Source organism: Podarcis vaucheri (assembly GCF_965113315.1).
Source record: "Podarcis vaucheri genome assembly, chromosome: 11".
NCBI classification, from domain to species: Eukaryota; Metazoa; Chordata; class Lepidosauria; order Squamata; family Lacertidae; genus Podarcis; species Podarcis vaucheri.
Genome location: NC_138749.1, coordinates 30109524 through 30131188, shown reverse-complemented (window position 1 = coordinate 30131188; position 21665 = coordinate 30109524). Strand labels below are relative to the sequence as shown.

At 41.1% G+C, this 21665-nt stretch overlaps 2 protein-coding genes across 7 annotated transcripts in view; one reads left to right on the top strand and one right to left on the bottom strand.

The window, feature by feature from the left end:
• The window catches only part of ANKDD1B (ankyrin repeat and death domain containing 1B), a 33655-nt gene extending 17390 nt beyond the window's left edge, over positions 1-16265 (top strand). Inside the window, exons 10-15 of the mRNA XM_082191954.1 lie at positions 1305-1403; positions 2950-3048; positions 6843-6938; positions 10897-11095; positions 13147-13278; positions 15112-16265. Coding sequence (XP_082048080.1) covers positions 1305-1403; positions 2950-3048; positions 6843-6938; positions 10897-11095; positions 13147-13278; positions 15112-15170 — 684 coding nt within the window. The 3' untranslated portion in view covers positions 15171-16265. The remainder of the gene's footprint in view (positions 1-1304; positions 1404-2949; positions 3049-6842; positions 6939-10896; positions 11096-13146; positions 13279-15111) is intronic.
• The window catches only part of POC5 (POC5 centriolar protein), a 36412-nt gene continuing 22949 nt past the window's right edge, over positions 8203-21665 (bottom strand). For 4 of the 6 annotated variants that reach the window (XM_082191927.1, XM_082191928.1, XM_082191926.1 and 1 more), the window contains 4 exons: positions 21502-21615; positions 20408-20584; positions 17292-17426; positions 14931-15295 (listed from right to left, as the gene is read on the bottom strand). In XM_082191927.1, coding sequence (XP_082048053.1) covers positions 15173-15295; positions 17292-17426; positions 20408-20584; positions 21502-21615 — 549 coding nt within the window. In that variant the 3' untranslated portion in view covers positions 14931-15172. Of the gene's footprint in view, positions 8523-14930; positions 15296-17132; positions 17427-20407; positions 20585-21501; positions 21616-21665 lie in introns of those variants that run through there. The other 2 variants (XM_082191929.1, XM_082191930.1) reach the window with 2 other exon arrangements.

Here is a 21665-nt window from a genome sequence, read left to right as displayed (position 1 = left end):
AACTGAGAAGATAACTTAGTTTATGTAGCTAATTAACATTTTACCTAATTTATTCCCCCCTCCCAGTTTTAGGCTACATGAAAATACCTATATTTTGCTGATAGATTATTATTACATTTATATCCTGTTCTTTATCATATTTGCATCCTTAGCAGAGTGTTTATCTTATTGTATTGTCAGGGGATAGAACAAGTAAAAAAGGAACATTGCAAACCCAGCTTTGAGTATATATATGAATGTATGAATGTACATACTAGGGGCTGCACCTGTTTGCTTCTCTCATATTTTGCAGCTCCTCTTTGATGATGCAACTCATTATCACATTCACCCCCTTTTCCCCATCTCTTTCTTCCTTTTTCCAACTCCCCATTACACCTCTTTTCATGCATCCTCCTCCCTCCTGTTCTAATTCTGCAAACGCATTTGCACACAGCCCCCATGCTGGTATATGTTACTGTGTTTTTTAGATCAATAGAATCTTAAGAGCAAGCCTGTCAGCCTGTTCAGCTGGAGACTGAGTGGATGGATGTTGGAGCTTCTTGTTGATTAACAACACATAACACCAGGAATTAAATACATTATGTGAAAGTACTGTGGAATATTTCAGGGCTCTGCATCCTTTAACTCTTTCACCAAGCTGAGAAAAAATGAAGGCAGCTAAGGAAAGAGGGAGAAGATTGAGTACAGCAAGAAGGGAGGTACAGTGAGAGGAAAATGGCGGTTTAAAACAATGGCAGAAGTTTAAGTAGAGCAAGCAGTTCAGACCCCAGTTCAGACTATTTTCTTAATTTTGAGTCCCCCAAACTATGGGGCATCTTATACAAGGGGCGTGTTATACACGGAAAAGTACGGTAATCAGTTCCTGATCTGCAAGAGGACCTTTCCCATATCTTATTCTATGAGTTGCTAAGCTTACTTAGGAGTCTTTGGTGAGGTACTTTGTCAAAAGCTCTTTGAAAGAACCAAATGGCCAGCCACTATTTAAAAAACCTTTAAGTAAAAACACTTAAAGCAGGATTTGAAGAGTTCAGTTTTTAATTGGGCCTTCCTTTTGACATACATACATTTATCATCACATTTATCACCTTGTTACATTGCAGTTCATTATAAATAACACTTTTTTATTGCCAGCACACTTGGCAAACGTAATTCTCTTGGCAGAAATAATTTGGCTTCCTTCTGCTCAAAGGATTATTTTTTCCTGAAGTGTGGACACGTGGTCAAGCAATATCTCTTCTGAACAAGAATGCTTGGGTTTGACATTTTCATCACGTTGTTGTAACAAACTTTTCCTCTCTCTACAGCAAAAGAGTCCTCCACTCCATTTGGCTATCTTAAAAAATAACCTACCTGTGGTAAATAGTTTAATAGAAGCTAACCATGATATAAACTCGCTCGATCAGGTGAGAACTTGTGCTTATAAGATGAAATCTCATATTGCGTTACGTTCTTATATTTGTAATAAGATAGGGAAATTATCAGTTGGCTTGATACATGCCAAGTGACTACTCTGTACAGTTACTACAGTACTTTGATAATGTCAAAGGATGCACTTAGATTCTGTATTCTCACCACATTTGCCTGTTTTAATAGCATAGACCTCGACTGTCTAAAACAGCTTTTGTCAACCTGGTGTCCCCAGATATTTTGGACTACATTAGTCCCAGCCAGCAAATATTTGTATGCCGTATATATGCAAGGCTGTATCTTACCTTTCCTTAGAAATCTTCCCCTCCCTCCTCCAGCTGCCATTGTTGGAAATATCTCCAGCCTGTTTTATTGTGAAGATGGCAGGATTTATTACCTACCTTCCTCATAAGTTTCTACCTTACAGGTGCACCATCTTCTCTTTGTGCATCAATTAAGTATAATTACATTTGTCAGGGGAAAGCTAGGTTTCCCTCCCCAAATGATTTGCTGTTTCTGGAAATCCCCTCTTTCTTTTGAAACCCTGTGCTTTGGTGCACAATTTGTATTTAAAACAATGGGTCAACATCACATTTAGCATTTTAAATTGGGATCAAGAACTTATTTTAGACATATTCCTAGACCCCAGATAGAAAATATATCAAAATATCCGCTGGATCATTGGTGTGGGGAAGAGATGTTCTTGCAAGAACCCAAAGAGATTAGAACATTTGAGTAGACCATTCATAGGATTGCATTATAAAATGAATAATGGAGTAACTTTGGGGGAACCCAATTTACACCATATAAATCTAACATTCAGGCAAGGCCTCTTTGCTGTGAGGAATTCAGTACAACATGGGAACCAAAACAGAGCCATCCTTTGAAATTTGCACTTAACTGAATATTGCAGTACAGTTCTCAAACAAACTATGTTTACAAGAATGCAAAAAAATATGAGGGGAAAGTGCACATAAAAACGAAGATATCAGTGAAAATCAACATACAAAAATCCGTTCGATTGGAACAAATTGCTTGCAAAAATGTATACATTAGTCAAAATTGTGTGTGTTAGAAGAAATTCACACAAAAATGTTGATGAATTTTCATAAGGTTTCATTTTTTAAAAAAATCACAAATTGCTGCAGGATGTGGAAAACTAAATTTAAAATGGGAAAAGTGAGAAAGTGAGACAACTGGAATTGACAGGTCCTTCCATTCTTAGCACTCGCATGAAGTGAAATAGGCTTTCCCACCCTGTGTGTCCTGTGCCATCCCCAAGTCTACCTAGAATAGATTTAGGGAATCATGGCGGAGGAGAGCAGGGAGGGCATTCCATTGATGTTGCAACGTTCTCTTTAGCACTATGTTGAATACAACCCACTGAAGGCAACGGACATTACTAATATGGGTCCATTCATTTAAATGGATCTGCTCTGAGTTGAACTTAGCTTTGTACAACCAACTGACTTTTTCTCCATGTTTTTGTTAGTAGAGGACATTCCTTGATAACATTCTTCTGCTTTGTCTTATTTCTGCAAGAGACATCAAACACCTTTACACCTGGCAGCAGACCTTGGAAATGTGGAAGTAATTGAAATGCTGCTAAAGGCAGGTTGTGACTTGAAAATTGTGGACAAGGTACTTTCTGTTGTTCATGTTTCTGTGAAAATGCAATTGCTCTGCATGTCCTGTTCTGTAGAACAGGCTGCTCTTTTCAAATATCACCCACAGATATATATAACTCTTGATTTAACATCTCTCTTAAAACCTACAAGTGCATGGCAATAGTAAGCAACCTGTGAGGTCAAACATACAGTACTTACTGTTCTTTCTTTTTGAAAGGCTAAGCGAGATATAAAAAACTCCTTTTCAGAGAAACACTTTCACATTCTGATTCATTGGGTTCCATTTACCAGCCATTTTGAAGCTGCTCATCCAATTGTGCCTTGATGCATCTAAACTTTTCCTTTCTATTGGGACATGCATTCCCCAAATATAAAAAAATACAAAGCTATGTAAGTCACACTGGTCCAGTTCACATGTCATGGTAATCTATAGTTAATGGGTTTTCTCCTCAGAATTGCATGGGGAGGAAAAAAAATCATGGTCCCTGGCTTTGCGTTATGTCAAGGAAGGAAACAAATCATGATCAGTAAACTAAGAACAAGTCTTAGCTACAGATTGTGGCTTCCTGGGAGCAAAATAATCCATGATCCCTGAATCATACATAACACCTTAGAGATTTTTGAAATATTATAAATGCTATAAAATAAAATAACCCAGATCAATGTCTGCATGGATGAAGCCATGTAATTCATTCTATGCATAGATGACTGAGCCAATTTGAATGCTTCTATGGGAGCCAATGCCCAGGCTATTAAAGCTGCATTAGTCAAGTTCTATTGTGGAAGTTAAGCCTATCAATTCACATTTAAGTTGCTGACCTAAAAGGCAGGCCCAATAGGAGTGATTTGGTGGAGTGTCTGAGAAGAGAATGTTACTTGAATTTATTATGCAGCGCCTTAAGTAAAAGATCTGGAGTAGCCCAACCAAGACTCGGCAATAACTCTTTCGGCCCACAATTAATGCTTTCGTGCATTGTACTTTCTGTGACATGGATCCAGCAAGATGAACATTATCTAGGTACCAAAGGAATGAGTCCCTGTCAGAGGAAAAGGTGAGATAGAAATAAATTGATGATGATGATGATGATTTTTCAAAAATAAGAGATTGGAATGACCTAATGTAAAACAGGGACTCAGGTGGCGCTGTGGGTTAAACCACAGAGCCTAGGACTTGCCGATCAGAAGGTCGGCGGTTCGAATCCCTGCGACGGGGTGAGCTCCCGTTGCTCGGTCCCTGCTCCTGCCAACCTAGCAATTTGAAAGCACGTCAAAGTGCAAGTAGATAAAGAGGTACCGCTCCGGCGGGAAGGTAAACAGCGTTTCTGTGCACTGCTCTGGTTCGCCAGTAGTGGCTCAGTCATGCTGGCCACATGACCCGGAAGCTGTATGCCGGCTCCCTCGGCCAATAAAGCGAGATGAGTGCCGCAACCCCAGAGTCAGCCACGACTGGACCTAATGGTCAGGGGTCCCTTTACCTTTAATGTAAAACTAGGGACCAATCCTAGATATGAAATGGTGAAATGTCTTTCAGGCACACTTTCAAAGAGTGAGTCCCACTGATCGTAATGGGACTTGCTTCCAAGCAAATATGCATACGTTTGTTCTGGTTATTAGTGTGACCCTCATTCTGTGGGGCAAAGGCTTCTGTTGCAGCATGTCTCTGAATGCCATTTGCTAGGAATTGCCAGTGGGCAAAGTGCAGCTATGCTGCCATCCAGCTTGCAGGCTTCCTAGAGGTGTTTGGCTGGGCAATGTGAGAACAGGATGCTGGAGTAGATGGAGCATTGGCCGGATCCAACAGACTCTTCTTCATTCTTAAGTTACTGCACTTGGAGCATGCTTCTGTCCCTTGGTAAGGCATACACCTGCCTTCTCTCTGCCCCCGTTTGTGCCACCCTAGCAGTCTAGGGTAGATTACACCTAACGCAATGGAATGAATTTCCCTCTCACACGGCTTTAGCTCTTTAGCACATGGAAACTCTGGAAGATTTATGTTGTGGACAGCTGTTTTCCGTGTAAATCCACTCACATAAAAGGATTACTGAGATAACCCGGTAAAGTCACAGAATTATGTGTGGCCTTGAACTGTCAGTAGCTGGGATGTACTTGGATTACAGAACAGCCAGTGGCTGGCTGAGGAGAGACTGATGTGCAGCACTGTGAAAGCAGCCATTGTTAGTAAAGAATTTCACTTTTTTACGAACTTGTGTTGTCAGAGCTGTTAAGCAAAGTCAAGTGATTTGGGGCAGGATTCAGCTAATGCAGGGATCAGCAACCTTTTTCAGCCATGGGGCGGTCCACTGTCCCTCAGACCATGTGGTGGGCCGGACTATTATTTTGGGGGAAGAAATATTCCTATGCCCCACAAATAACCCAGAGATGCTTTTTAAATAAAAGCACACATTCTACTCATGTAAAGTATGATATGAGACAGGAGAATATGGCCGTACTCACACATTGTGCTAAACCATGGCTTGGAATAATGTTAGCAGAGAGTGCTGGTGCTCCCTGGGAAGTCAAAGGACCCCCAGAAATGTGCTTTTAAAAAGGATTGTGAGTTTGGGAGCTGTGCAGATGTACATGCCTATAGACACATGCCCCACATCCCAGGGCTCCAACCTAAGCCGGGGAGCACCTGACCCCGAATTATATTGCTTTTTGATGGAAGGGAAGAGATAGCATTTAATTAGGGTTAATTTGGTTCACCAACTTGATTCAAAATGGCACCTGGCATCCAAATGTAAACGAAGTCTGCTGCCTCCACCTTGGGAACCCTCATGCTGAGTTTGGTTTCTCAAGAGGCATCCAGATTGGTGCAGGTTGGAACTGTCATGCCGGATTTGGCAAAGACCCACCAAATGCAGCAACGATATCTTCAGAGGGAACCAAACCACCATAGTTTGTGCCTGTTATGCCAAAAAGTAGGTGAAGCCATGCCAAAACTATATTTCAGTCTGCCATCTTGATACAAAATGGTGCCCGGCATCCGAACATCAGTGAAGATTCCCACCACCATCACCTCTGGAACACTTAGTCCACGTTTGGCAATGGTATCGTGACAGGCGGCCAAACCTAAGCTTAAAATGAGTGTGTTTGGATTATAATATAAATCTTCCAAAGGGAATTGGAGAACTTAATGGAAGATAAGCCACCATGCTCCTGAATGCCAGTTGCTGGGGATCACAAGCAGGACTGTGCTATTGTACTCATGTCCCGCTTGTGGGTTTGCTCATGGTCACTGTGCGAACAATTCCTTATGTTTATGTGTGTTTTTTCTTATTGTGATTAATTTCTATAGCGGAAACTGCTGTATGAGAGCTGGATCCCACAAGGCAGCCTATAAATACTTTAAATAATTTTAATTTTTACGAATTTGAAATACCCATTATATTGTGCTCTTCCCTACGCCTGGATACTGTGTTTCATGCTCTGGGATAGTAGTCATACACATAATTATAGAACCTGCTAACAGTTTGTTCTTGTTGCTTTGATTTTCCACTATCCATATCCTGTAACATTGACAGTAAACAAGTTAATGCAATAAGCGAAACAGTGCACCGTTAATGGAAAAGTGTATTATAATTTGCCTGGTATTAGTACACCATTAGTTCCCAATATTGAAGAGAGATTTTTTTTTTTTTGGATGAGCTCTTAGATCCTACTTACTTTGGTTTTTGTATGCGTTTCCCCTTTTTGTGTTTGTTAATATTTCAAAATTCAGTTTTTAAAAGATGAAGCTGCTAACCTCTTTTAGCTTGGCCTCTGTTTTCTCAAGCTTTAATTGATTCACACTGTTTGCCTTTTCAGCAAGGAAAAACTGCACTAGCTGTAGCTTCCAGGAGCAATCATGCCTTGATTGTAGATATGATTATAAAAGCAGAAAGATATTACACCTGGAAACAGGTAAGAAAAAAACCTCTGGTTTATTTATCCTTTTGCTAACACATATTTATCCAATAAGTGAAACCATTTTTCCAAAAGATGTTAATCTAATGGCTTTGGATTCCCAAACTCTAAGGTGGGCTTCCTTGTAAAGGGGCTAGAAAATGCTAGAGAGAAAGTGGGCATTTCTTTTTCTTATTTCCATTGCATCTTTTGTTTATGTCTTCACTGTTATCCAACAGCATGTTGAGTTAGATGCTGAGCTCTCTTCCTGAAGTTTCTTGGCATCCTGATGAACTTGGTGCTTCCCATTCTTAACGGACTGTATGGGAAATGGCGGAAAAAACCAGTATGTTCTGCCTACCCAAAGATCCTTTCCATATAGCACAATCTGGTGCATATTTACTTAAAAGTTAGTACCACCATATTTGTTGGGGTTTATTCCCTTGTAAATATGTTTAAGATTGCAGCTTTGGAGACTTCTTTATTTTCCGTCAATCTACCTTCTGCTGTGGCTGGGTTTAAAGGCAGGGGGAGGTTTTCCCCCTTGGGGCAATTATTTGCATACTCATGCACCTTTTATTGCCCAAATTGCATTATGTTACAGTCTGATTGTCTGAATGGTTCATTAAGGTGAGTACACACTCATGCTTTGGCATTGTCGCAGCACATGTTTAGAATGTTTGCAGTGGCATTCTTGGCAGCGACTACAGTAAACATATGGGACGCGGGTGGCGCTGTGGTCTAAACCACAGAGCCTAGCGCTTGCTGAGCAGAAGGTTGGCGGTTCGAATCCCCATGACGGGGTGAGTTCCTGTTGCTTGGTCCCAGCTCCTGCCCACCTAAGCAGTTTGAAAGCACATCAAAGTGCAAGTAGATAAATAGGTACCGCTCTGGCAGGAAGGTAAACAGCGTTTCCATGCGCTGCTCTGGTTCGCCAGAAGCAGTTTAGTCATGCTGGCCAAATGACCCGGAAGATGTATGCTGGCTCCCTCGGCCAATAAAGCGAGATGAGCACTGCAACCCCAGAGTCATCCACGACTGGACCTAATGGACAGGGGTCCCTTTACCTTTTAAAGTGAACATGGTGTGTTGCTGGCCACACAATGAAATTGTGGGGGGGGTTTTGCGTGGGTGATTGGGCTCCATTTGTTTATTTCATGTCTGAGGCTAGCCACATAATATGGATTATGTTCAACCCTCCCATTGCCCCCGTGGAACCATGTGGCCCAATGAAAACAGTTTGGCCTATAGCAAAGTCAGAGATCCCACAGGACAGATCACATGCCTCTTGGAAACCACAGCTTCCATGATGCCACAGGACTTTGGAAATACTGTGCATGAATGGGCACATTCAAGTCCTCCTTGTGCAGCTTATGAAACAGAAGTAGAAGATAGTGATAAAATATGAAGCTCCAACTGGGATACAGATCCTAAAAATCAGGGTATTGTTGGCGTGCTCCTTTTTACAGAACTAGTATGCTGCAGTGGCTAAAATGTAGACGTTGGCAACTCATTCAGCCATGAAACTCACTGATGTCCTTCAGCAAGGCACTGTCCCGTACCACGCAGGGGTTGTTGAGGATAAAATCAAGCTGCCAAGCTCTGTGGAAGGACATGAGAAAAAGAAATATGGGAAATAGGCGAACATATTGATTGAGGGAAAAGGAATGCCAGCAGAATGCACACTTTTACTTCAGAAACAAAGAGCTTTCCATTATGGAGATGGTGTACTTGAAGCTCTTGTTTTTTGTTCTATTAAATAAAACAGAGAATAGAGGAAAGGGCAGGAAGGGAACACAAAGTACAGATTCAGTTTAGATTAGTTTGGAGTTAGCTGGCTTTTATAATGTGTCGCAAGGTTAATTACATGCATAGTTAAGTGCAGGTCTTCACAGTTCTCTTCCATATGGGGAAACAAGGATCAGCTGGGAGGGGGAGGAGGAGGCTGTGTTCTTTACCAGAGAGAATGGCTTTGGAGTCTGGTGATAATCAGATGGATATTTGTCTGCAGACGTTTGCAACAGAAATGGGCAAAGGAGGGCAGGAGAATATTTCACAGCAAACAGCTGCTGGTCAAGGGAAGCAGAGCAGTGTCTGGGTTTCTGAGTAAATCCATAATGGCATCTGTTGTAACCTCCATTTAACATAGGCAAGCTGGGATTCTGTGTGCTCCATCTCAGCCAAATATACAGATGGGTTTGGTGAGGTCTCCTTTTTTGCCAGGATTCTGTGTCATGTTCAAATTCTGTCCTTTATGATGTGAAAGTGCAGTGAGATACCCTTGGGCAGGAGGGGAAAATGAACTATTACTGCTTTTGGGTTTTTTAGTATCTCAAACTTAGTCCAGTCCTTTAAAAGGTAAAGGGACCCCTGACCATTAGGTCCAGTTGTGACCAACTCTGGGGTTGCGCGCTCATCTCGCTTTATTGGCCGAGGGAGCCGGCGTCCAGCTTCCGCGTCATGTGGCCAGCATGACTAAGCCGCTTCTGGCAAACCAGAGCATTGCAAGGAAACACCATTTACCTTCCCGCCAGAGTGGTACCTATTTATCTACTTGCACTTGACATGCTTTTGAACTTCTAGGTGGGCAGGAGCTGGGACCGTTGCGGGGATTCAAACTGCCGACCTTCTGCTGCATCTGTATGCCTATTGAAAACTAGGCCTGGAAATTGACTGGGGCTGCAATAGGTATACCAGCAGGTTTTTCTACTGTGGGGTGAATTCTGCTTACCCCACCTTCACACCTCAAAGCACGGCCTCCAACGTGAACACAGATTGTGTCTTCCTCTTTGCTCCTCTTCTAATGCTTCAAGCACTCTGCCTGCATTGGGCTGGTTAAAAACCAACAACAAAAACCATTGTATATATGTCTGATGAAATGCTTGTTCCTAGAAAAAGTAATAACTTTTTATCTTGAAGTGGCTTCAAGATTGAAACAAGGGCCAGCCAATCCGTGCTGTGCAGAGGTGGAGCAGAGATGTGTTTTGTCTTTAATCAGCACAAGGGTCTCTCACTTGCCAAGATGCAGAGATGTGTGAATGTAGAAACCTCTCAACTTTTTGTGCGGCTTTTCTGTACAAGACGACAAACCCAGAATGTTGCCTGAAAGGGAATGCGATTCTCAGGCTGATTTAAAATGTCAAGGCTATCCACGTGAATCTCTAACGGCGTTAATATTCTAGAAGTGTGATACTGAAATTGTTTATTAATTTAGTATCTAATGAACCATGCAACATGGTCCAGCACCTGTGAACTCAGAATAGGCTATGATCTAATCTAGGTCTGCAAGATCTGGCGCATGGAAGCTTTTGGCCATGCTCACGAATGCATAAATTAAGGTGTGCCATTGGGCATGAGGCCTCACACAATCTTGAAGAGTCTACAGCATTATTTAATGCGTAGTGTATGTTTGGCAGTATCTTGCCTCTAGCAATGTGTTTTGATTTCTGCCCATTCCTTGAGAATATAAATAAATGAGAGGGGTTTGGATTGCCTACCTAGTTGCTATATGTGAGAGTGACTCTCTGATGTTCTTCTATTGCTTCACCTCTGCTATCACTGTCAAAGCTGTAGCATTTATAAATGTCTCACTTGTTTGCTTCCTGGAAACAAATGCCTTAGGGGGATAGCAGTATAAAGTAAGTTGGGGGTTAATCATGTCTGTCATTCTGTATAGGCAGAGCAGAGGTAGAAGTGTTTGCTATGAGAAATACTGGAAACAGGAGCCTAGTATCCTGTTTCCCTGTATCAGCGAACCCTGGTTATTGGTTGGTTTGTTTTTACAATCTGTTTTTGCGTCCTCCTCCAATTCTTTCCCTTTGGGGGTGTAGTATGTCATGCTTCTTGATGCAATCAATATCAGGGCTAGCCTTGGAAAATCATTAAGATTCAAAGCCAGGGATATTTTTAATAATTGGGGGAGGGGAGCCCTATTATTGGAAGAACCGCATGGCTTCATCTTTAACTTTCTTTCCAGGAGCAACTTCAAAGTGGTGATGATCCGCAAAATGATATTCTGTCTTTTAAACAAGATCACGGTGTGCAGACCAAACAAATTCGTTCCTCCCTTTGGAATCTTGCTTACAACCAGTTAAAAATGCGTGAGTGGACAAAACTGGCACAATTTTGGAAGTTTACAGATGAGCAAGTCAAAGCTATTGAAGAACAGTGGACAGGTAAATATACTACATGAAATGGCAGTGTCCTCATTCCAGACATAAGAAAATCCATATAAGCCTGAGCTACAGGTTTTGAATTATGGAGAAATTAGTATTTCTCTGGCTCTAAGCATTTAAAATTAAATGTAGCTTTATGGTTGTTGATTTTTAAATGCAGGATACAATCAATAGCTGCTACCTGTCTTGCCAACTTTGGATAGTTGTTTCCAAAGCAAGCATAGAAAATGTAATCATATGGTTCTTCTGTACATAATAAAATACAGAATGTACTTTTGTTGTTGTTGTGCTATATATGTTCTCCTGGCATAGATTAGGTCTTAAAATGGATTCTATAAATGCCCCTCTTTCAAATTGTGTAGGTATATTTGTTTAAAGCAAGACTCTGTCTTTAGACATTGAATTACAAGTCGTCGTCTCATAAGTCAACATACATATTCTCATACCTGTCAATGTTTGAAAGGGGTGTGTGTGAGAGAATTTGATTTTGGCCCCACCCACTGAGCACTGTTTCATGCTCAGTCACCAGCACATTGTGTAGTATGTTACTGTTTCAATATTTACATTTATAAGTAAATGGTGTGTTTAAAACAGATAAGGATCCCTTGTTGGTTCAGCCAACTGGGACCAAGTGAACTCTTGGATTACAAGCTCTGCTCTGCCACACAGCCATAATGTGGAGCCCTTTGATGTTTTCTCTAGCATGCCCAAGGTCACCTTATGCAGATTGACACCCTTCAATCTGGCCAAAGGGTAGACAATTGTGAAGCCATGTTCCTAATGCAATTACGTGATGATTCGCCACTTAACATGTAGTAGGATCTCTGTTCAATTTCCATGAGTGGGGAAAGTTATTCTTTAACCATTTCAACTATGAGTAGGAAAGGGAGCACTCGTCCTCCTAGTATGTGAACCCTGCAACCCCTGCTGGGGAAATGAAAAGACAAACACACACTTAAGCTGCATTTTCCTCTCATCGCTGAGTAATGTCTAAATTGTAACTAACAAGGAAAGGTTAGTGCCTTCCCCGCAAGTCATTTAGCACCTAGTCTAATAAACTTGGGAAGAGATAGGGAATAAAACAGAATGTTGGTAGTTTACAAAAATCCCAAGTGGAAATGGGTAGGGCAGAAGATGCTCTTATTTGTGGCAAGACAGTTGCTTTCAAGTTGTGGAAGCAAGTATCCAAAAAGGTTCCGTTCTCAGAGCCAAACTGGATGTTACATGAGATTTGTGTTTGCATCTCACATGTGCTGGTCTTTTTTTAAAATAAAAAAAGAGAAGAACAATAAGGGGGAGGGAATACCTAACCATTTTCATTCCATTTTGGGGGTGGGCACCCCATAACACAAGTTGAAGCTGCTCTCTCTCCCACATGGGAGAAGATACAGAATCCCCATACAGACAGTGAAGCAGTTAGGGGAGAGCAAATTTAAGTGGACAAATGGTGGACGAAAGAGTTAGGCAGCACCTTCCTTTTAGTCTCCACGGCTACTTTTCAGTTAAAAAGAAGAGTAAGGGTTTTCTGTTCTCACATCTCCCATGTAATGTCCACCTTAACTCTCAGTCCTCCCACACAGCAAATTGGTGGTTCCATATTCAGTGTGAATTTTCTGGGCTTTGGGGTGTTGGTGTTGAGTTTTTATTTTTATCTGCTGGTTAGGGGTGTGTGGGAGTATTGTTTGCTTCATTGTTTGGCAGCATGCTATCATGGTTACGGGAGTGTATTTTCCCCCAATTTGTTGTATGGAATATCAACCCCTTTTTTCCCTATGGCATAGTGCATTTATACACATCTTTTCCAGTGCTTGGAGAATCTTTGGCTGACAAGAGACTAATGATAATTCCCTCTAAGAATTGCAAGTTTGAAACAGAGACCCATTATACAACCCCTGCCCCCAACAAAGCCTCTTCTTTCCCTGTGAGCAGAGGGGCTTGGAGTATCAAGCTCATTCAAGCAAGCATCCCTACACCAGTGGGAGATAACATCCCATGGGAAAACATTTTTCTTTCTAAAACTATAGGCTAATATTCCATATGTTGTTGCCTAGGAAAAAAGAGCTACAAGGAACATGGACACAGAATGCTTCTCATCTGGTTGCATGGCGTCCTAATGGCTGGCCAGAATCCAGTTAAATATTTGTATGAAGATCTGGTAAAAGGAGGATTCAGAGATCTAGCTGGTGAGCAATCAAATTAAGATATTCTATCTGGTCTTTGAAGAGCAGAGACTTTGGGTGGGATTTAGCGAACAAGTCCTGTCAGCAGAAACCTTGTGCAAGGTCTTCTGCATGCACCATGGAGATTTCCCCCATCTCCTCCTCCACACCCCCAAATGGCTAAGGGTGTGTCACAAGAACCCTGAAAACTGTGTGTAGGGGGAGGAGAGGGGCAGTCATTCCATCTGGCAAAGTGAAATGCTTGAGTTGACAACATAAATGCCTCTCTGATTCTGTATTAATCTCTAAAGAGAAGAAAGTTTTCTTCCCCAACACACTGCTGGTTTGCGTAAGGTACCTCCAATTGGTGTGGGAGTAAGATGCACCACAAAGGCACCTTCGCTTCCTTTTGTGCAGACACCCCTTCCAACTTGCTAGCTATGGCAGTGCACAAGAGGAAAAACAGGTACATTGCAAGGGATCGATTTTGCTGGGAGTTTGGAAAGTGACTTCAGTTGGTTTAATTGATCTGGCCCACCCCTGCTATACCAACACATATTGATTTATTTAGTTATAGTTCAGGAGTCATCAGTTGTGCCAGTTAAAAAAAACTGTCTGCTTAGTCATAATTTAGAATACAAGTACAGTCACAGTGGCTTTCTTCCCACTACAACCTCATGCTTGCCGGTCCTGCTTGTGGAGATCATACCATATTGATCCTCCACAACAATGATGTGGTTGTCTTCTAATAACAGGAAACATTCCATGGTACCAGGAAAGTCACACCATACACTTTCACACGCATCGCAAATGCAAACACTTCCAACACATGCAACTCCCTCCCCCCATTCTTGAGCATCTCCGCCCCAGATGAAGGAAATGCCTGCCATTTGCAATCAATCATCAATCCATTAAAACACACAAAAAATACATTATGGATGCTAGCACAGTAGCAATTCCCTGATGTGGTTAAACAAGTGAGGCACCAGACTTCAGATGAGGCAAAGGGCCTTTCCAGCTGATGAAAAGCCCAAATTTTACTTCAAGCAAGTTCACCTTATCCCTAAGGGTGTGATGCCATGTCCTCCTCATGGATAATGAGCTGCTTGCTGGAGGAAGACATGGACAAGCTGTACTCAATTTGTTACTTGGGGAGAAAACAAAACAAAAATATTGGCTCATGCAGACTTTTGCTTTTCCGACTGCTTTCCCCTAGGAAAACCCATTATTAACTGCTGAATCAGAGCAAACATCAGTCGGGTTTTTCATGGACTGACATTTGCTCTGATTGAGCGCTATTAAGAGTGGCTTTTCCTGGGAAAAGCAGAGGGGCAAACAGAAAACCGCTTGGACCCATGCTTTCTAGGCAGAAGACAAGCAGCAGTGTGGATGAGCCCTGAATACTTCAGTGTTGGAGGGAAAGAGCTTGCAGTCGTGAGCAAAAAAAATTTAAGAATGAAATGATGGGATATACTGGAGCCTGGGCTGCGAGAAAAAGATGAAAAATTCCCATGCAGCATCAATTTCTTAAAAATAAAAAGGCAAATGCCCATGGTGTGACTATAGCTACATCATCAGTACATATAAGTAAAGGACACAAGATGGCAGGAAGCCAGTATACAAATAATACTGAAAGGATTTTAAATAAAAGAAAGCAAGCCAAACAACTTTGTTGGGGGGGGGTGCCTGTTTCTGTTTCAGAAATTCTTTAATTGCCACTGGTTTCACTTTAACAGCAGATGGTTGGGTGGCTACTGAATATTGTGCGTTGTGCAGAAACGAACATGAATCGTTCACATCTGACATATTATAGGCATGCCATGTTTTCTGAAGTCTCACAAGTATTTCCTCTTACAGAGAAGATCAGAGCAGAAAATAATGCTGGCACAGAAACCAAGAAATGTGCAATTTCATGAACTCATCCACCAAAGAGCAGGAAACTACATACATTCTGGAATTTACAGGTGCCCTTTTTATTTTTCAATAGAAGATGCTTCTTCAAAAGCAGCCAGTTTGTTCCCCAAACTTCTATTTCAGTGCACTGAAACATATTTGTACGACAAAAGGTTTTTGGTTTTTTGGCAAGAGAATACCATGTATTTTTCTTACGGCAAACAATTCTATAGTGGACATGTGAATTAAAACTTTGCATTAGATACTTAACAGAATCTTGAGACTTAATGCAATGAATTTTATCTAAACTTCATAACCTGAAGGTTCTAATATGAGGTTATGATACAGTACACAACTGATGTTCCTTCAGTATAAAGTGTTTTTCAGCATAATTTTTTCCTCCTAAAGTTTAAAGTTTCCTCCCTCTTATTCTGCAAGTAGACACCTGGAAACCAAAAAAATATTTTTCCAGAATGGTGTGATGGTACAAAATTATACAAATTGTGTATTAGGGCTGAAAGAGCTGTACATACCCAAGCTTTTGCAACCATCCTTGTCTCAATGCAATCTCCTGTGGTTTTTCAAAATGCTGTTCCTTGAAGTGGCAGTCAGCATTGGGAAGGGAAATTGGCAGGGCCTCTGCATGCAGTGCCTTAGATGTCCACAAAAGCCTCTTTGGATCCTGGGCCAAGAATATCCCAGCCTGCCCAGAGATCACCTGGAGGAGAACAATTTCTTGTCCTCCTAGAACTCAGGCATTTAGTGTCGCCAGTCCAATTTTGTTAAATACTCTCAGCTACTAATTTTCAGGTGTTTCTTGAAAATGTTTTTATGGTAAGAGGCCTATTTAGCTGTCCAACCATTTTTCTTTCAAGATGAGACCATCATTTTATTAATATTTTGTATTGCTTTCAAGGCATTTTCTATTTTATTGAACCTGTAAAAAATTTTTGTATACCATATGGCTATTTTATATGCAAGGGTGGTGTCTAAATAAATAACCATGGTCAAACTAGGTTACAGTCACATGGGTGGCATAAATTATTATTACTATTATTGAACAAGTTCCTATCTGCCGTGGCCAAGAGTCAGGACTGATGGAAGCTGGTGTTCAACAACTGGAGTTATTCCATTTTGTGTCTTTATGATAAAGTGTGAAACCGAGTACACATACAGAGTACACTGGCCAGAGTGGTGCATGCTCCAGTTATCTCCCGCTTGGACTACTGCAATGCGCTCTACGTGGGGCTACCTTTGAAGGTGACTCGGAAACTGCAATTAATCCAGAATGTGGCAGCTAGACTGGTGACTGGGAGTGGCTGGCAGGACCATTTAACACCGGTCCTGAGAGATCTGCATTGGCTCCCAGTACGTTTCTGAGCACAATTCAGTGTTGGTGCTGACCTTTAAAGCCCTAAACGGCCTCGGCCCAGTGGAACTGATAAAACTCAAATTCATCATGAAAGCGTGCATTATGAGACCTTTAAAAGTGGAACTGCAGATGCCACTTTTTACAATTGGGAGGAACCAAAATGTTGCTATCATGAAAACAAAGGACTGGGACGTTACTTCTCTCTTACTACTTTATAAAAGCATTCATTTTCACTCAAATTACGTATATAAATGTACCTGCTACTCATGGCAAAGAAACCTATTTCATATTGTATTTTGCCTTGTTTTCTCATTTGGTGACAGCAAAAATTATGGAGGAACACCCCCCCCCCCCGAATTTCAAGTCTGATTGGTACATCAACAGTTTAGGGCTTCAGAATAATAAAAGATATACGTAAGGCACTATTGATGTTTATGTAGTAGAAATACTCATGCTTCTTAAAATATACAGAGTTCAGTTTATCCTTTTTATTAAAAACATTAAATAATCGTTAATAAAATAGTTAAGAAAATAAGAATTTCAAGTAGACCTTATTTGCAGTTACAAAGAACTACATTGCACTAACTCAGGCGGTTTATATTTAAGCCTCAAAACATTTTTACATATTTATTATTATTAGTGAAAGGAAAAAACATGATGCATCCTTGGGGTATAAACATCAGGGAGCATTTTAAACTGTAACCTAGAATATTTGCCTCCATGTGTTCAAGGTAAAATACAAGCATTTTAACCTGTAAACCTAGTCAACCACCTTTATTGACTGGACGTTGCTGTGGGTCTGGGAGTGAGATTTCGCACTGTGTCCTGAAGGCCTCGCGCTGATAGCGTTAGAAAATTGGTGCAAAGTTCGAGGATATTTAGCAGCAGTAGCTTGAGGTATGGTTTGCTGAAACATACAAGAAAAAAGCAGTTATTTTTCCTGTCCCATCTCATGATTTCAAACAAGCCCGTAACATTAGCAAGGTAAACCAGATACTCAAAGAGACTTTAGAAAATACTTCCATTAAAAAAAATAAAAAATGTTTCCCTTAGGTCATCAAATAAAAAGTGAAGCAACTGCTCAACTAGTAACTTTTCTATTTGTTCTCTGTAAATTGGAAAGTCAAATGTCCTACCTAGCAACTTAAAAGCTTTAAGAATGAAGAAGAGCCCTGCTGGATCAGACTGCAGAAGCCTATTTAGTCCCGTATTCCATTCTCAGTTGCCAACCAGATGCCTGAGGAAAACTCATGCAGGGCATGAACTCAGCAGCAATTTTCTCACTCCACAGCAACTGGCATTTAGAAGTATACTGCCTCTGATCCTGGCCCATGCCTATTATTATTATTACTACTGATGTAAGTCACTTTGGGAGAATGTGGATTCTCTAAACCTCATATACCTAACATCACTGCTCTCTGCAGAAACTGTTATTGTGGCAGTGGCAAGCTTTTACACATTAGATGGATGGCAACTCCATGGTATTTTCAGTGCCTCCTGAAGATCTTCCTCTTTTCATATGCTTTTATTTTATCCCGGTCTGCATCTGTATTGGAGCTATTTTTAACTATTTTAACATACGGAATTGTTTTTGATTGTTTAAAAAATGGAGCTGTTTTAATTGCTTTTATACTCTTCTTGTTTTATGGCTGTAGCTGTTTTCATAATTGTGTATTCCATAATGTGGGCCATTATGGGAAAAGGTAAGAAATCTAATAAATGGACAAATTAATAATAACACTACCTGGAGAGCACATAGTCAAGGAGAAATTCAAGCCAGGAATTTTCTGATTTGCAGCTGCGCAAATTATGCATCACACCTGTTCACAAACTCCCCATCAAAAAGCACTGTAAACTTTTTAACTCTCACATTTCAAGTCAAACATCCCTCCTCATGTATTCTACAGTAGGTAAGCTAGGTTCCCTCACATATTCTTTCTTTGTATTCAAGATATACAGTCTCTTCAGTGAAAAAGTTGCAAAAAAGTAATGATTCCAGCAGAAATGGGAGTATGTTCCTCTCCTGCTGTCTTCTCAGATAAGCAGCCTGACTGACAGATTGTCATTAGGAAAAGTAGCACAATAGTACAGTCAAGCCTGTTCTTATAGCCTTTGGTCCTGCCTATATGCGTCCACTTAAACGCAAAAACATACATAGTGATTGACAAGAAACATTGCCTTCAAAAAGCTTTAGATGACCTTTGTTACAAGCTGTAGTTTAAGGAAACTGGTAGGAGAAAAAAAACATGAGTCCAAGTGGCATCTGGACCTTTCAACGTACTGAAAGGTAAGGAGTAGGGTGAAAAGGATAGAGAACAAACATGAAGCTCCAAAAGGAATTAAGAATCACCTTTGAAAACTTCAGAGTTTATTCCAAGTCTCTTATCAGTTACAGCAAAAAAAGGCATTCGGTATCTCAGAACCAACAAACTTTGTCAAGGTTTCCTACAGTTTCAAGGACTTACACTGAATATCTTTCTCATTTGGGTGACTTCCTCCATCCTCCCCCCCCCTCCCCCAATTCTCTGCTTGTTCTGCTGAAAAGCATAACCCAAAGGCCTGGTTTATGCATACTGCTAAACTATGGTCCAATGGTATATGCACAGGCTTCAGGTTTATGGACTTCCTTGAGCCCCAAACATCTTGTGGCTATGCCAGACTGGGGTGGGGGGGAGGGTGGGGAGAGAACGGCACACAAGCCTAAGAACTTTGCATGTAACACAGAACCATAGTTTAGTCCTACTCCAAAAAGGGCCCTGTAGAGTGATATGCTTGCAAGATGCAACAGAAACTGACTCAGTCTTTAGTTCAGCAGCAAATGCGATGAAAAACCTCTTTCTGGGCTCTAACAGCTTCAGCTGCAGGAGTGGGCTCAGGTAACTGCTCATTCTCCTATAAAACAAGAATTCGCTGGGCATAGAAAACAAGATATAAAGAGAATAGTCCTAGCATTCTTGACATACTAGCATTATAAACGCTAGTTTTGTGGAGCATTCCAACATGCAAGCCCCCACCTGCAGTTTGGAAGAGGCTTCCCACCTTCTTGGTTTGTGGAAACAAGGCTTAAGATGTTCACCAGAACCATTATGGATCACCTCTTGATCATGCAAGAACATGACTGACTGATTGCTGTCCATGGTGAAGGATTAAAATATAGTAAAAACACAGCTGGTGTGATGGGAGTCTGTATGAGTTCAACAAGATTTCAGGACAGGTATGGAGGGACTGCAGTGTCCCAAGACAATTGCTCATAATACTGCTGGTGCACTAATCAGACCAGACGCCAAACAAGCATATGGTCACCTCTAGCAGTTAACAATCAGATTCTAGTCCTGCCTCTAGCTTTTAGTAGACAGGAAACAGCTACTTCGAATTACGACAAATATAAGAGGAATAGTTTTCAAAACCAGCATATGGTGTAGGGGGCAGGGAAGGCATTAGATTGAAATGGGTGGATCATGCCACTCTCTGGACAGAAGGGTTAGAACTCAATAATATTGAGATCAGAAATGCCCTCTACTTGAAGAGCATTGAAAAAACAATTGTTCATTGTGAGCATTACCAGTTTTTTTTTTTATCCACACCTTTACTTTTAATATACAGAATCATACTTCCAAGTACCTGGGGTATTCCCCGAATTATGTAACAAACCATTATTATTTGAAAGTGGCCCCTTCTGCTTCCAATTCAATAGAGAACTCAGGTGTCTACAAACAGAGGGATACTATTGCTTCCCATACAAAACTTAAAATAATCTATGCTTGTGTACTGGATCACTCTAGCTACGTTTTGTACTTGATCTTTCAAACCAACACAGGAAATACAAACTTAAATCACAGAAGAAAAAAAGGAAAAAGGCACACATTACTTAAACTTCACATGACTTACTTTAGTGACCGGATGATGTTTTTCCACAACAACAGAATTCATGGGAGGAGAAACACCCAACACGTCTAGGTTACTACAAATCCGATTCTTTAGTGCAAAATCAGGCCGGCCAAAGATTCTAGCAGTGATTGTCCTTCCAGCCTTCTGTTGTGCTGAAGTTACAACTCGACCCGAGGACTATGACAGACAACACACAAATCCTAATTACACAGGGAATCGTGCACAGTGCTTTTTACAATCAGATACTATTTACCAGCTATGTGCATCAAAAAACACTATTACCCTGCAGCTTGGTCCCCAGAATATCTGATCTCGTGTAGGAAGCATGATGCCATGGTGTGGCAAAGCCAACCAGAGTTGATTACCTGATGACTTCAATGTTTCACTGTCAGTTTACATGAGCCTGGGGCCAACTTTATTTCAAAGGCATCCATGCTGCCTCAACAGGACACATACTGTTTTGCTGTGTGGCAGACACTACACAGGACTAAAAAGAGGGCTGGGCATTGCCCTAGTAATAGGGCACACCTCTCTTGCCCGCCACTGGGTAGAAGAAGAAGAAGAGTTTGGATTTGATATCCCGCCTTTCACTCCCCTTCAGGAGTCTCAAAGCGGCTAACATTCTCCTTTCCCTTCCTCCCCCACAACAAACACTCTGTGAGGTGAGTGGGGCTGAGAGACCTCAGAGAAGTGTGACTGGCCCAAGGTCACCCAGCAGCTGCATGTGGAGGAGCGGAGACGCGAACCCGGTTTCCCAGATTACGTGACTACCGCTCTTAACCACTACACCACACTGGGTATTTTCATATTCCTGAATTTCATCCCCTAGTTCCACTGAACTCAATGGAACTTATTTCCAAGTAGGCATATCTAGTGATAATAAATGCTACTACTACTAATAATAATTCATTTCATTTCTATACCGCTTTGTATTTTTAAGAAAAAAATCTCAAAGCAGTTAACAACCTACTTTAAAACATCAAATAATACAATCCAGAATAAAATATTACTTAAGAAAGTCAAAAATAAAGCATACAAATATAAAGCATACATTCAAAGTGTACATTGTGTTGTTAATAATATGGTTTGTTTACCAGTTTTGGAATGGACACAACGCCTGACCCTGGAGCAGCACCAGAGGCCAATACCATAGCAGCTGAGTCTAATCTGGTTTGGGAGGTAACTGCATGGCCGTGGTGAGAAGAAAACTGCAAAGCAATGAGAGAAAGTTGCAAACGTCCAATTAAAAGTTCTGTAT